The 14,878-nt window shown below is 46.6% G+C and overlaps 1 protein-coding gene across 1 annotated transcript; it reads right to left on the bottom strand.

The window, feature by feature from the left end:
* Positions 1–1,881: 1,881 nt before the first annotated feature.
* EIF2B5 (eukaryotic translation initiation factor 2B subunit epsilon) lies at positions 1,882–11,282 on the bottom strand. Its single transcript, XM_007117610.4, has 16 exons — positions 11,050–11,282; positions 9,814–9,938; positions 8,792–8,977; positions 8,523–8,700; positions 7,945–8,025; positions 7,591–7,668; positions 6,757–7,069; positions 5,728–5,873; positions 5,358–5,499; positions 5,130–5,231; positions 4,841–4,948; positions 4,614–4,704; positions 4,186–4,309; positions 3,355–3,480; positions 2,812–2,922; positions 1,882–2,636 (listed from the first exon to the last, which is right to left on the bottom strand). The coding sequence occupies exons 1-16, from the start codon at positions 11,257–11,259 to the stop codon at positions 2,577–2,579; spliced, it is 2,181 nt and encodes a 726-aa protein (XP_007117672.1). The 5' UTR covers positions 11,260–11,282; the 3' UTR covers positions 1,882–2,576.
* Between the last annotated feature and the right edge of the window lie 3,596 nt (positions 11,283–14,878).

Raw genomic sequence — 14,878 nt, 5'->3', positions numbered from 1 at the left:
TCTTTGTCTGATTCTCCTCCATTCCACCCCCTGTTCTCAGCCCCAATCCTTACCCCCCTCTGCTGAGCCTTTTCTGGGTTCAGAAGGGCACACTGGTTTGCTTCTTGTTAATAACCACCTCAGCAGGTAGAGCTCATCTCATTCTGCTCTGCTAGGTCAACTTTCACCCTTCCATTTATTTTTTTCCACAAAATGTTGATGTCTCTCATTCATTGTTGTCACCTTCTGTTTTCCTTATCATTGAGTCACGTGCCTTTTTTGAAGAATTCCTTTGTTACCATTTGAAAGTGGTTTTGGAGTAAAAAGCTCATGAGTTTTTTCTTTTTTCTTTTTTTTTGGCAGCTCTGCAGCACAAGGGATCTTAGTTCCCGGACCAGGACCAGGGATCGAACTTGTGGCCCCTGCAGTGGAAGCATGCTGTCTTAACCACTGGACCACCAGAGAAGTCCCCAAAGCCCATGTGTTTAATCTGCCATATTTAAATGGAAACCCTTTGCTTTGCTCATAATGTACCCTCTACCCTTTCTATTTTTTAGGCCACTCAAGTGTCACAATCCTGTAAGCCTTCCCTAATCACTGCAACTAGAAGGAATATTTTCCTCCTAAAAAGTTCTATAGGCCACTTCTGATCTCTGCCACCCATCAGGTATAAATCAGAGGTATGCTACAGTTGCTTGTATTTAACTGCCCCTATTAGGTCCATGCCATAACCTTCATATGCTCTCTAGTCACTAGGTCCTGTATTTGACAAAGGAGAAACTGAAATTTACTGAATAAGAAAAGTAAATTAAGCCAAACCCTGGCCAGCCTGTTTTTCCCTCTTTAGAAATACTGAGTAATGCCCCTTCATACCCCTGAGTACAGTTCAGTATCCCCTTCCTCATCTTACTCCTTTCCACCCAACTGAAATGAAGAAAGGCAACCATTTTACCCCAGGAGGGCCACTTGTTACCAAAGATATCTGCCACAGTTTAAGTGTTAACAGAGTAAGGTTTATAGGAAAGCAACAAAGAGCTCAAAAAGGTGAGCTAGAAGGGCCTGTCTCATGTTTAAGGTTAAAGGAGACAATATAGGTGACAAATTCCAGCTCTAAAGTCCAATAACAAATGCTTGCTCTATCAATTACCAGTTACGGGACCTCTATGAACTTCAGGCTCTTCATCTGAAAATGGGGATAAGACCTACTTCATAGGGCTGATGTGAAGGTTAACTAAAATTAACACATGAAAAGTATTTAGCAAAATGCCTGGGGACTTTCCCTGGTAGTCCAGTGGTAAAGAATCTGTCTTCCGATGCTGGGGACGCAGGTTCGATCCCTGGTCGGGGAACTAAGATCCCACATGCCTCGGGGCAACTAAGCCTGTGTGCCACAACTACTGAGCCCGCGCTCCTCAACTAGAGAGCCCACGTGCTCTGGAGCCCGCACCACAACTAGAGAGAGAAGAAACCCGCATGCCACAACTAGAGAGAAGCCCGCACGCCGCAACGAAAGATCCTGCATGCCGCAACTAAGACCTGATGCAGCCAAAAATAAATAAATAAATAAATAAATAAATAAATGTATATTAAAAAAAATGTCTGTCATGCAGTAGATACTCTCTCAATATTAGGGGACAGCTCATTTCACAGGTTCTTCCTCTGTTCTTAGGCTATCCATTGCTGGCTTGGGGTTGTATTTGCCTCTGGGGGCACTTTCCCTTCACTGAGACACTGAATATGCTGAAGGAAAAAGAATTCTGGATTATGAGGCTCAAGTCCTTAGCTTTACCCCTCAAGAGTCATGAGACTTTGAGCAAATTCCCTTATCTATAAGATGAAAAGTAGCCCAGCATCCCTGACAGTAGTACTGGATCAAATGGACAAAGCATGTGACAGACTGGCAGTGGTTAATGGACTTTACATATGCTTGGCATCATCACCCTCTGACAGAAAAGTGTTCGGACTAGGACTCTCTACAGAACTAGGTTCAGGCACACCACTCCAGGACCACAAATTGGCCCACAAAGTCTGGAAAAGAATTTAGGCCCTCTACCACCATGGCCATGGCAATGGTCAACTAGCGAGGCACCACAGTCCCACCTAGTGGCCATAACACCCCTCTTCTCCCTCTTCACCAGGTGTTAAGAAAGGCTACCACATCAGAGGTTGAGAACTCTCTGTTGACCTACTTCAACTGCTGATCAGTCAGAGTTGGAGAGAAACCAAATATACCCCTCCCTGTTTTTTAATATTAACAAATACAAGCAACAGAGAGGGCCAACTGCTCTCTGCTGTTCCCTGAGGGGAAACCAGAGCACAAAGCTGTTCCTCTGGCCTTCCTCTAACTGCAGGGCCTGCCTAGCTTCTCCTTAGGCAGAGTTGTTATCCAGCCCAACTTCCCTCGTCTCAACTCCCCAGTCAGGATGGGAGGCACATGGCTGCTGGCGGTGGGAAGAATACTGTAGTTCCAGCCTCTGCTCCTTTAAGTCTCAGCTCAGATGTTGGTCACTCATCCTTCTGCAACTAGCCTCTCACTTGCCCTGGCCCAGAAACCAGGAGGGCAATCAACCACACCCATAGGAGCAGGCAGTGCGACTTCAGTCATCTTCAGATGACTCCTCTTCTGCCTCTTTTAGCCACTGGATGAACCTCTGCAGCTGTAAGGAAGCAGAGCGGAGAGCTACTGAGGGAGGGGCACATAACCCTCCTTTTCTCCTTAGCAGATAAACAGCTCTAACAACCAGAGTCCCAGGGACCAACCACCTGCAGTCTAAGGCCAGGAGCCAGGGAACCAGGCAACCACTGCAGTGACAGGAAGGCAGCCTGACTTACCTGCTGGTTCTTGCGCAACTGCCGGCCCTTGTCAGTTGTATCCCTTTGGCTGAACCAGCTCAGGATTGTTTCCTCAGCCAGGATCTCCAGCTGGTAGAAAGCCATCAGTACCTGCAGAAGGCCAGCAGGGGAGATGAGATCTCAGGGGCCTTGCAGGGTTCAGCGAGACATAATAGATAACAGAGGAAGAGGAGGCAAGATCTAGTGCCTCTCTACCAGGCCCTCAGCCTCCTTCTACACATGGAGCAGCCTCCTCCAAAACAGATAAGAATGAGCTGTTCACTCTGATACTGGGATGGGTCTGACCTCTGGAACTATTGCTGGGTAGTGCTTTGCACGTTCCCAGGGCAACCTCCAAATGGTTGCCTTACTAGTTTGGCTCCAAGCTGTACCATCCCAGCAATAAGCACAACACTAGGGGTGGACGAAGCTGTTAACCAAACTCCATACGAATTCATGTCAGTCTATTTTGTGTCTCCATGGAGGTCACCAAGGCCTGTTTCAAAGTAAATGCAGGACTGTGGGGCTTGAGGTGGTATTCACCTTGGCCATGGAAGTACTAAGAGCTTCATGCTCCAGGAAGAAGTCCTCAATGGCTGCCAATGTTTCCAAATGATCAGCTGCACGCTTTATGTAGTTCCTAAAAACAGGGCTCCAGGTCTTGAGCAACTGTGGGAGAAAGGAGAAGTTGCAATATATTCCTGAGCATGCACCTACACCTGGACAGCAAAGAAAATCTATACTGATAACATGGGTCTTTCAAGACAAGACGGGGAGTTCCCTGGTAGTCTAGTGGTTAGATTTCGGCACTTTCGCTGCCATGGCCCAGGTTCAATCGCTGGCTGGGGAACTGAGATCCTGCAAGTCACATGGCAAGGTCAAAAATTTAAAAATTAAAAAAAAAAAAAAAAAAGACAAGAAGGAGATGATACAGGCCCTGTGGAATTATGTCAGAGGGACTTGGGAGTGCTGGTAGTCAGGATTGGGGAAAAAGAAATTTCCTAGGGAAGGTGAAGAGAGTCAGATGCTGCAGGCTCCCTCAGAATACCTGTTTCCAGCCTAAAGGTTCACCTCATTCTGGGTCAAACAGACAGTATGACAGTCCAAGTCTATTCTGGGTATACCTTCGGGGTCTAGTACCGTCTGAATACTGGAATCTCAAAGGCCACTCAGTATTGAACCTAACTTGACTCCCCTGGACCAGCCAAACCTGCTCTAGAACCTCATCTGTGTCCAGAGGCAAGGAGAAAGGAACCACAAGTAACATATATCTCACAAGACCTTCTACTACTGATTTCCTTTAAAGTCAAGCCCAGTAAGGATGTATACCTGTCTCCACCCAACCCCTTGTACCCAGCCCCAATCTTTGCTTACGGGAATCAGCAGGGCACAGTAGCGGTTTGGGTCGAGTAGGGAATCCGTGTGTTGCAGGGGGAACTCCAGGACCACATGGCTCAGCACATGCATCACCTCCTTCAGGCTTATGTTGTAGGCGTACCTGTGGGGCGACTGGGGTGACACCAGGGCCTTCATTGGCCCTTTCAGCATACTGTAGGACTATGACTTTGGCAGGACACTGGGAGAGAGAAAGTCAAATGGAACAACATGGAAAGAGGGGGTTTTGGAAGGAGAAAGTCTATGCTGAGGCAAAAACATAATGTTCTCCTTGCTCCAAATGCTACTGGCCTTGTCCAGTTGGGATGTTGAGGGAACAGGTTCCTATTTGGGGAAGAAGTAGGAGAGAACCTACACCTGCCTGGGATTACCCCGAGGAGAAGAAAATAAGGAAGAGCTGCTCTTACTTGAGAGAGTTGATCTCTAGGACTAGATTGTCACAAGAAATGTTCTCCTCCTTGCCCCGCTGTAGAGTTCCCAGGACTTCATTCTGGAACACTAAAATCGAAGCAAGAGTAAGTTCATGGGCCAATATCACTCCAGGATGCTTTAAGTCATCCAGTTCTGACTTTATGCCCAACCAAACTGGAGGTTTTCCTCTTTTGTCCCAGACACTGCTCCCCTGGCCACTTACCTTTGATGTCATCCATCTGTGGGGAGCCTGCCCGGCTATCTAGCTCTTCAGAATCCATACTTCGCTCACTTTCAGCTTCGCTCTCTTCTTCCATGTTGATTTTGAGTCCTGAGAATCCAAAAAGGGTGAGAAAAGAGAAACATATTGAAAGAGCCATTGACAGACAGCAATATATCTGCTCTGTCTGCATAAATAAAGTAATGAACAAGTAGTCTGATTCTGAAGTGTTCAATCTCCCTCAAAATAATCTGATCTAGAAGGTGGGTGGCAGGAGTAAGGCTTAGCTCACCCCACAGATTCTGCCGTAGTTCCTCCTCTTCCTCCATGTTCATGCCTGCCGTTTTCCAGAGGTAGCCCTGGCCTGCAACTCCGACTTCTGCTGGATTGTAACCTGGAAAAGGCATGGATCTTTAGCAAAGGCCCAGTAGAAGCACCATCCCCTTAGAGGGAAACACTGGTTTTTCTATGGGGCAGAGAGACACACAGATAGATGCCCCACACCTGCTGAGCCTCACACCTTTCAGCTTCACTTTCTCCTTTTCTTGGTCAGCCCCAGAATCATCACTGAACTGACCATCATCCTCATCATCCTCTGCATCTGGAGGGTGCAAAGAGATCACCGAGCCCTCAGGCAGCGTGATATCTGGGCCTACCACCACCTGGAGGAGAAAAAAGGAGTGGGTAGCACAGACTGATTAGTGTGTTGGGAAAAAGTACATCCTGAAAATCAGAGTGACTTTTTTTTACCAAGCCAAGTAGAAGGCAAATGAAACCACTGGATTGGGACTCTCAATTCAGGCTGGACTGGGTGGACATAAGGCCCCTTTCTGGCTCAGCATAACCACCACTCAACTTGGGACCTATGTGCAGTGTGGAACAGGTCTTACCTGGGAAGTGAGGACACAGTGTGGCTTCAGGATAACTTTTTCCTTGACCTCAGCATTGTCACAGAGCACAGATTGACGGATCTGTGCTCCAGCAGCCACTCGGACGCCCTGCCATAGGAAGGCCTCGTCCAGCACCACATTATCACCTGGCTCAGGACGGAAGGATTCCTGGTCACCCAGGGCCCCAATTCCAGACCAGGGCTGTCTGTGGAGAATGGGGCTGACTGACATCAGCACAAGTCCCACCCAGATCTACTACTCCATCCCCAATTCACCAGGAATACCCTCTCCCTCTCTAAGCTTGGGCCAGAGACGCCTGACTACCCTCTACCAGGTTTACAACAATTACAGACTATATACTGGACTTAAGAACCTAAGAACCCTTAAGATATCTGGGGACCCCTTGAGCTCAAGAACCTGATTAGAATTAAATCCATGCCTAAAAGTAGAACCAAATTATTCCACCTCTTTTTGTACATTTTAGAATTAGAATCTTATTGTTGTTCTTTTAAAGGGGTGTTCCATTAGAAGCATCACTTTCTTATAACCAAAGTGGGTTACTAAGAGTAGAAAGAACACTGGACTTAAAATCAGAACACTCAGATTCAAGTCCCAGCACTGCCTCTTATTAGCTATGATGTTGGGTGAGACAACCTTACAGCTTTTTTGTTTATCTATAAACTTATCTATAAATAATACCTACCTCACAAGGTTTTTAACAATGTATGCAGAAGCTCTTTGTAAGCTGCAATGCACTAAACAGATGTTATTGTTGCATGTTAATTATCCAGTTGGTCCTGAATGTGAATATAGGGTACCCTGGAATGTGAAGAGTCACCCAATAACAGGCTCACAGGCCACAAATTAAAGTATCACTGTTTTTACATCCCTATTTCTTCCTTTATTAAGGCAGCCACTCTAGTTCCTTATTCTCTGGGACTATCCCTCTGTATCCTTTTCTGGAGACATGGGGTTCCCCCAGGTTCCTGCTCCTAGGATGGCCAGCTTGACCTCCCCACCTGTACTCACCAATGTGACAGCCGGGGCCAATGACACTGTTGGTGATGGAGCAATTGCTGCCAATGACAGTGCCAGAGCCCAGGAGCACATTTTCCTCCAGTATGCTGCCATGACCCAGGCTGACCTCAGGCCCTCGGTAGATGTTGTGTCGGGAGTGAGTGCAGCTTTGGGTTGTGCTGTCAGTGAAGTTCGCCTCTGGGGTGAGAGGGTAGACCCATCGGCGGATGACATCAGCGCAGATAGCAGCATACATGTGTAGGTTGGAGACCCGGGCACCATATTCCTTACTTGTCACATGCATGTGGATCTGGTTTCCTAAGATCTGAATGAGGAGAAAAAAAGAGAGGTCACCCAAGCAAGCAAGAGAGAAAGAACATCCCAGGTATAATTCTATTCTAACTTTCTTAAGTTTCCTACTGCCTCTCAATGTCACAGCCAAGTGGCCTGAGACTTTTCTCTGTATACTGCTTCCCTCTCCTCTCCAGCTCTTTTCCTTCCTCCTAATGTTTAATAAAACATAAAAGGGGACCAAAACTCCCCCAACCCTGCCCAAGGGAAAACAAACTTTCACATTATGTGTAATGGTGGATGCTCATGTTTTTAGCAATTAATCTGTTGATCTTGAGATGTTTTTAGCATGTCACTGGTGGTCAGATGGTATTGGGGATCTGCCAAAAACCACAAATGAATCTGTTGCTTTTGTGTGTCAGTAGGGTCTATTGTGCCCTAAAAATGGGCAGAATAAAAAAGCAAATGGAGAGATAAAAAAAGGGGACCAAATTTATCAGCGTTGAGATAAAATCACAGCCTTCTTCTAAAGAGGCATTGGAAGCCTTTTCTTACCTCCTCGTTTACTAACAGGCCTCGCACAAAGTCATCTCGAGTTTGGTAGTCGAAGTTGTCTGTAAAGAGTTGAGCCACCTGTGTGGGGAAGTCAGAGGGGGCCAAGGTTAAGCACTATTCTCTGGAAGCAAACACAAGCCCTCCCAGAGACCTATCAGACACTATGACAGCAGGATATGGGCCAGAATCCCAAAAAAGTCTGCCAATGAGATACTGGGGTCAAGATGATAGCACCTATTTGCTGTAGATAAGAGAAAGAAAGAGAAGAAATATACCCTGGCCTTTTAAGGGGGTGATAACACACCCTCAGAGTTCTACTCTTTGGATGTGCAGCCTTGGCCCTGAGGAGCTCACCTGAGGAGAGCAGATGCTGATATGACAATCAAGTAAATCATAGCGAATCTCCACTCCATCTCCACTGCCCTGGAACAAGCTCTGTGGGGAGAAGTTACAAGGACTTTATTATTATTAATTTTAAAATAAATTTATTTATTTTATTTTTGGCTGCATTGGGTCTTCATTGGTGCGTGTGGGCTTTCTCTAGTTGTGGCGAGCGGGGGCTACTCTTTGCTGCGGTGCGCGGGCTTCTCATTGTGGTGGCTTCTCGTCATGGAGCACGGGATCTAGGCGTGCGGGCTTCAGTAGTTGCAGCACGTGGTCTCAGTAGTTGTGACTCACGGGCTCTAGAGCGCAGGCGCAGTAGTTGTCGCTCATGGCTCTAGAGTGCAGGCTCAGGAGTTGTGGTGCATGGGCTTAGTTGCTCCGTGACATGTTGGATCTTCCTGAACCAGGGCTCAAACCCATGTCCCCTGCATTGGCAGGTGGATTCTTAACCACTGTGCCACCAGGGAAGTCCCTACAAGGACTTTAACTCATCTCTCCTGCCGAAGCCTGTCACTTTCCCACCTCAAGGACCCCAGATACCCACACACCAGAGGAAAAGAAAAACGTCGGAGGCCTTGGGTCTTCTGGAAATGGAGCACCCGGTTTGTGGCACTATCCACAGCCACTACCACACTGTCCTCATGGCAACGAGTTGGGTGGCTGGGGGATGACTCCTTGAAGATCATCGTCATCACAGATACATTTTTTTCCAGCTTCCGCCTTAACCTGTAAAGGATAGGAGGGAGAGAGTTGCAAAAAAGCAGTCTTAGGGCTCTGCTGGTCCCAAACCTCATCTCTACCGTTTTCCCATCCTGACCTGTGTTCTTCCAGGGCTCTGGTAATATTGATGTTTGAGATGACATCCCCATACACCAGAAGGAAGTCAGAGCGCACCAAGGCCTTAGCATCAACATCACGGAGAATATCCCCCAGTGATCTATATAGCTCTGATGTAATTATTCGAACCACGTTGAGGGATGTAGGGCGGCACCACTTGGATTTCCTAAAGGAAGGGAGGTGAGGGGGATGAGTAAACCAAGCATAAAGATAATGCAGAGCTTCCCTATTTTTTCCCCCCATTCAACATTCACACTCCTTTGCTATGGCTTTTTTGGGGTTCCTGCCAGCATCCTCGACTTCAAAGAGGTTTATTAACTATAATTAATGGTTTCAGCATAGTCTGTCACTAGTCTTGTTTTATGGGTTAGAGAAACATGGCTATTTCCTCTCCATACCCTGACCCCTGTCCTTAAACGTGGATTTGAACTAAAAATCCCGCTGAGACTTAGGTTATACAAAGTATCCTGGGAACACATATTTCATGCCACTTTTTCCTTCTAAAGCTCACACCAAATTTAGGAGCTGTTTGATGGAGACCATGCTAATACCCTAGTCTTTATTTCCTAAGCTTCCATAAATCCTGAGATTCACTCTTTCAAAAACACTTCGCTAAACATTTGTTAAGTGTTTACTATGTGCGTGGTACTAAGCTAGGCACCAGGAATACAAAGATGAGGAAGAGCTCAATATTTAGAAGCTCAGTGGAAAAACAGATACTACTCTTGTAACTTGCATATTGGAGCCACTAAATAAAAAGCAAAACCCACTGGGTCCAAACTTTGTAAATGAGATTCAGAAAAAATCCAAATGCTATTCTTTAATCTTTGTCACAGCTTCAGCTGCTCACCTCCTAAGTGAAGAGAATGCCCTTAGACCTTATGATGGGATCCAAACAGACACATTTTTCTCCCTCATAATCTCCTCTTATTTAGTTATATCCATCCTAAGGAAACTGGGAAAAAATGGTGAAACATGGAAAGAAAAGTTGCAGAGCCTTACAATAAATGTTCCTTGATTTGAGCAGCCTTCCAGCAACAAAAGACAAAGGTTTCCTGTACACCAGTGGCAGTCAGAAATTCCAGAGTGTAGTCAATTAGCGCCACATTGGCCAGGGGCAAGAGGACCTGAGGGTAGGAAATGAAAAAAGTCATGAGGGTCCTCTGAGTATCATTCTTTCCCCCATTTCAACCACAATTTTCACTCCTGTATCAGTATTTTCAAACACTAGTTTTACTTTACCTTTCCTATTTAAAACTAATCAGGCTGCTGCCTTTGATGTTCATGGCATACACTAAACATCAGAGTCTAATGGGTTGCAATTTGGATATAATAAGCATGGAATCTACTTGCTTAGCATCAGACACAGAGCTGGTATAGAACAGCAGACTACCCCTGACAAAGGATAATATAGAAATCAATTACATCTGCAGAAGCTTAAGCACCACTAATGCTTTTTTTCCTATAAAATTTCCCTCCTTGATGCCTTTCTAAGAGTCAGGGGCTAGCCATCCCAATCAACTGTACAAAATAAACAGCCATTAGACTATTTAGAGGGAGTGGGGAGTCAAAGATGGTTTTTCCTTAACTGAATGCAAGTCCTTTTCTTTGAACTGGGGACTGCTGAATGACCCAGCAATCCCTAGGACTAGCTCAGTCTAGTTCCCCAGTGTCTAGACAATACTGGGGATGCGGGCAACCAGCCACTGAACCCGTTCTGTTCTCCTTTTGACAGATAACACTAGCTGTCACTAAAACCTGAAAAGAAAAAAACACACTGTAAGAGATCCAAAACAGCTGTTACTATGGAATCAGACCAGCCTGCTCTTTTTTTAGGCACATGACCTCCCTTTTGGAAGCAAAAGGAGGTGACAGTCCCTTTCACCTAAGGATTTCTCTTTCCTCTACATCGGGCGGCGCAGCCTCCTCTTGAGGCACTGAATCCCCGTGTGAAGGTTTTTCACAAGCACTGCTTCTGCATTAGCCCCTGCAGGCCTCCCAAACCTGAGGTGGACAGCATTACGAGTGCCCAAATCTGCCAGCCACTCACTTGGTCAGGCAGTCGTCAGGGCTTTAGACGGTCTCTCCGCCTTCCTCCTAACCAGATAAACCCGCTTTCTGGGAAAGACAGTGGACACAAGTCCTTCCAGAGCGCGCCTCACTAGGCAGCCGAAAAGATAACTTGCTCTAGCTCCGCCACCTCCGGGACCTCTGGCAGCTTTCGCGCGCAGCGCTCACCCGAGGCTGGTCCTTGGAGATGGGGAAGAAGCGGCGGTTGAAGCTGTCGGCCACCAGAACTGCTTGTAGGGGCGGCGGCGGTTCCTCCTCCGCCCCTCTGGCTGCCCCACCGCCGCCGCCGCCGCTGCCACCGCCTGCCGGCCCGCTGCCGCTGCGTTTGTTGGGCCGACCGGCCACCACACCAGGCGGCGCCACCACAGTGGCCGCCATCTTCTTCTCTCACAGTCACCACTTCCGCTCGGAAACTGACACGGCACGCAGTAGAGGACAAAAAGATCCAGCACTCGAAATGCGAAGCACTAGCGAAGGGAGGGCGGGAGGAGCTGAGTAGAGAGGGATGCGCATGCGTCTCCCCTAGCCCTGCCTGAAGGCTGAGCAGCAAGGAGCATGGCGTGGGGCCCTGCAACGCTGGTGGCCGCATGTTGAGGCGCCCGGGGTTGGGGTCCTGTGGACTGCAGACTCCATCTGCAAGTATCATCGGCCGTCATTTGTTCGTGAGCAAGCTGAGATTCTTGGGGGATAATGAGACTCGTGGTCTCTGCGAAGCGGCCAGATCCTTTCTGGATGTGTAATCTTCTCCGCCCCGAGCACGTTAAAAATTGTGGTTCTCCGTTTTCATTCTCATCACCTAATGTGACCCGGCACCCTGGGGAGCTCAGAACCGAGTCAGACATTCCTTTCCCTCAGGGCACTCACAGACTACATAAATACAGAACGTGGACTAGAAGGGAGAGTAGTAATTCTATTAAGCGCTGATCATGGCGGGGAGTGATACAAGCATTACCGCACTTAGTTCGTCACACATCTCTGAGAGAACATTTGATTCATTCGTTCAACAAACATTTCTTTTTTTTTTAAATTTATTTTATTTATGTATTTTTGGCTGCTGTGGGTCTTCGTTACTGGGCGCCTGCTTTCTGTAGTTGTGGAGAGCAGGGGCTTCTTTTGTTGCGGCGCACGGGCTCTAGGCGCACAGGCTTCAGTAGTTGTGGCACGTGGGCTCACTAGTTGTGGCTGGTGGGCCCTAGAGCGCAAGCTCAGTAGTTTTGGCACACAGGCCCAGCTGTTCTGCAGCATGTGGGATCTTCCCGGGCCAGGGCTCGAACCTGTGTCCCCTGCATTGGCAGGCGGATTCTTAACGACTGCGCCACCAGGGAAGCCCCAACAAACATTTCGTCAATGTCTCAGTGGGGTGAAGTTCACCCAGCTAGTAAGTGGAAGAACTGGTGTTGGAACCCGATCCGTATGCGTCATAGCTCCACAATCTTTCTGCCATGTGTGGATAAAAATTTATTATTTTATGATGTCTTCATTTATTCATTCATTCAGCTTATCAGCATTTATTGAAACTCTACTCTGTGCCTTAATCAGATTGGAAATAAAGGTGGAACCATGAACGCTCTAAAGTTGAGTAGGCCTGGAGGATGTAAGCCGCAAGGTCCGAGTCTTGAGAGACGCGGCACCAGATGGGGAAAGAGGCAGTGTGGGCTGCAGCGGTTAAGCCAGGCCTGCGGAAGTGCGGGACCTTGGGGACGTGGTGGAAGCGAGGTGAGGCAGCTTGGGTGTCCTTTGGTGGACAAGAAACTTGCCAGCAAGGCACCGTGCTCTTCCAGCACGAGAACTGTCGGAGTTCCACCATCGATTCCTAAAAGTTTCTGCAAGCGTCGTTACCACCCATGGCCGCGTTGCATGTCTGGATTCGGAGTTCCAAGGGCTGAGGTTTGTTGCCGTCTGGCGGCTGTGGCTTGGCCCGCGTTACTCAGGCACCCTCCTCGTGGGTCCGAGGAGTTTGTCATTTCTTCCCTCTACCAGTTAATGAGAGCGCTGAGCGAAAACTGAGAATTTTGGAAAATTTAGCCTGGTGAAGGAAAGGCAGAAGGCAACTCAGTAAAAGTATTCAATTAAAATGAGTGTACATTGTAGAAGAAGGTGTTCCACTGTCCTACAAATCCACAGGAAGAAAGAGAAAAGATGGGTGAGTAAACAAACAGGGCTAGTAATTTGTGCGAGCTCACACACGAGGGGGTTGTGTGGAGGTGTGTTGAGGGTATGGGAAATAGGTCCATTTGTAGAAAATTTTAAATGACTCCTGACACCTCTGAAAATGTGAGTGGTAAATCCAGGCCTTGTAATTCTGTAGACAGGTAGCTGGATGGATAAGGTTTTAATGGATGGGTCTTAAGGAGACTCTTTCTCGACCTGTTGTTATTTTCTTTATTTTTTATTTTTTGCTTCAAAACTTAACAACAACAACGAAAGAAAAATGGGCAAAGGACTTGAATAGACATTTCTTGAAAGAAGATATACAAATGGCCAGCAAGCACATGGAAGGTGCTTAACATGACATCATTAGGTAAGTGCAAATCAAGACTACAATGAAATATCACCTCATGCTCATTAGGATGACTGTTATCAAAACAAACAAACCAAACCCAAAACCCAAAACCAGAAAGTAAGAGGCATTAGTGAGGATGTGGAGAAATTGGAATCCTTGTGCACTGTTGGTGGGAATGTAAAATGGTACAGGCACTGTGGGAAACGGTATAGTAGTTCTTCGAAAAATGAAACACAGAATTAATATGTGATCCAGCAATTCTACATCTGGATATATACCCCCAAAAAGTGAAAGTGGGGACTCAAACAGATATTTATACATCCATGTTCATAGCAACATTATTCATGATAGTTAAAACATGGAAGCAACCCAAGTGTATGAATAGGTAAGCAAAATGTGGTACCCTAGCATATAATCCCCAGAGCTGGGTTCCATTCCAGCCTCTAGTCATTTACTAGTTGTTTATTCTTGGGCAGGTTACTCAATCGCTCTATGCCTGGACTTCCTCATGTTTGAAATGGGATAATAACAGAACTTACCTCATAAGGTTGAAAAGCCCTTAGAACACTGTTGACACATTGTCAGTACAATTTAAGTATTAGCTAATATTATGATGATGCATTTTTGTCTGCAACTTAATTTTTATTTAATATATGGTGGAATGTAGACAAACCTAGCTATTTTCAATGATTCCATAACATTCTGTAGTATGCATATACCATTATTTATCCAACCGTTTCTCAGCTGGTAAGCATTCAGATTTTTTTTGCTGTTTTTGCTATTACAAATAATTCTGCAACTAGCTTCTTCCTATTGATATCTTTATACATTTACATTTATTTCTTAGAATTTGTTCTTAAAGGAGAGTGACTGGTTCACATTGAATTCAATTCCCATGGCAGGGGATATGCTGTTGAACTCACTGGGAAACCTGCTGAGACTTAATTGCTCATAGTGTTATATTACTTAATGGCTACCCACGGAAAATGTGCCATTTTGCCCTGACACTGGCAATGTATGAGAGTGCCTGTTCCCCTACAGCTTCACAAACAGAGTGTGTTGTCAACAGTTTGGACTTTCTGTCAATCTATAGGGGAACGAAGTGTAGTTTTAATTTGTATTTCCCTTTTAAAAAAATTTTTTTAAATTTTATTTTGATTCTTTTCTCTCTTATTTATTTTAGGCTGCACTGGGACTTTGTTGTTGCTCGCGGGCTTTCTCTAGTTGCGGAGAGCAGGGGCTACTCTTTGTTGTGGTGCGCGGGTTTTTCATTGCAGTGGCTTTTCTTGTTGCGGAGCACGGGCTCCAGGCACGCGGGCTTCAGTAGTTGTGTTTCGCGGGCTCTAGAGCATAGGCTCACTAGTTGTGGTGCGTGGGCTTAGTTGCTCCACAGCATGTGGGATCTTCCCGGACCAGGGCTCGAACCCGCGTCTCCTGCATTGGCAGGTGGATTCTTAACCACTGCGCCACCAGGGAAGCCCTGTATTTCTTTTA

This window comes from Physeter macrocephalus, unplaced genomic scaffold, assembly GCF_002837175.3.
Source record: "Physeter macrocephalus isolate SW-GA unplaced genomic scaffold, ASM283717v5 random_722, whole genome shotgun sequence".
Taxonomy (NCBI): Eukaryota; Metazoa; Chordata; class Mammalia; order Artiodactyla; family Physeteridae; genus Physeter; species Physeter macrocephalus.
The sequence above is the reverse complement of the archived record's forward strand: the minus strand, read 5'-3'. Positions and strand labels throughout refer to the sequence as shown.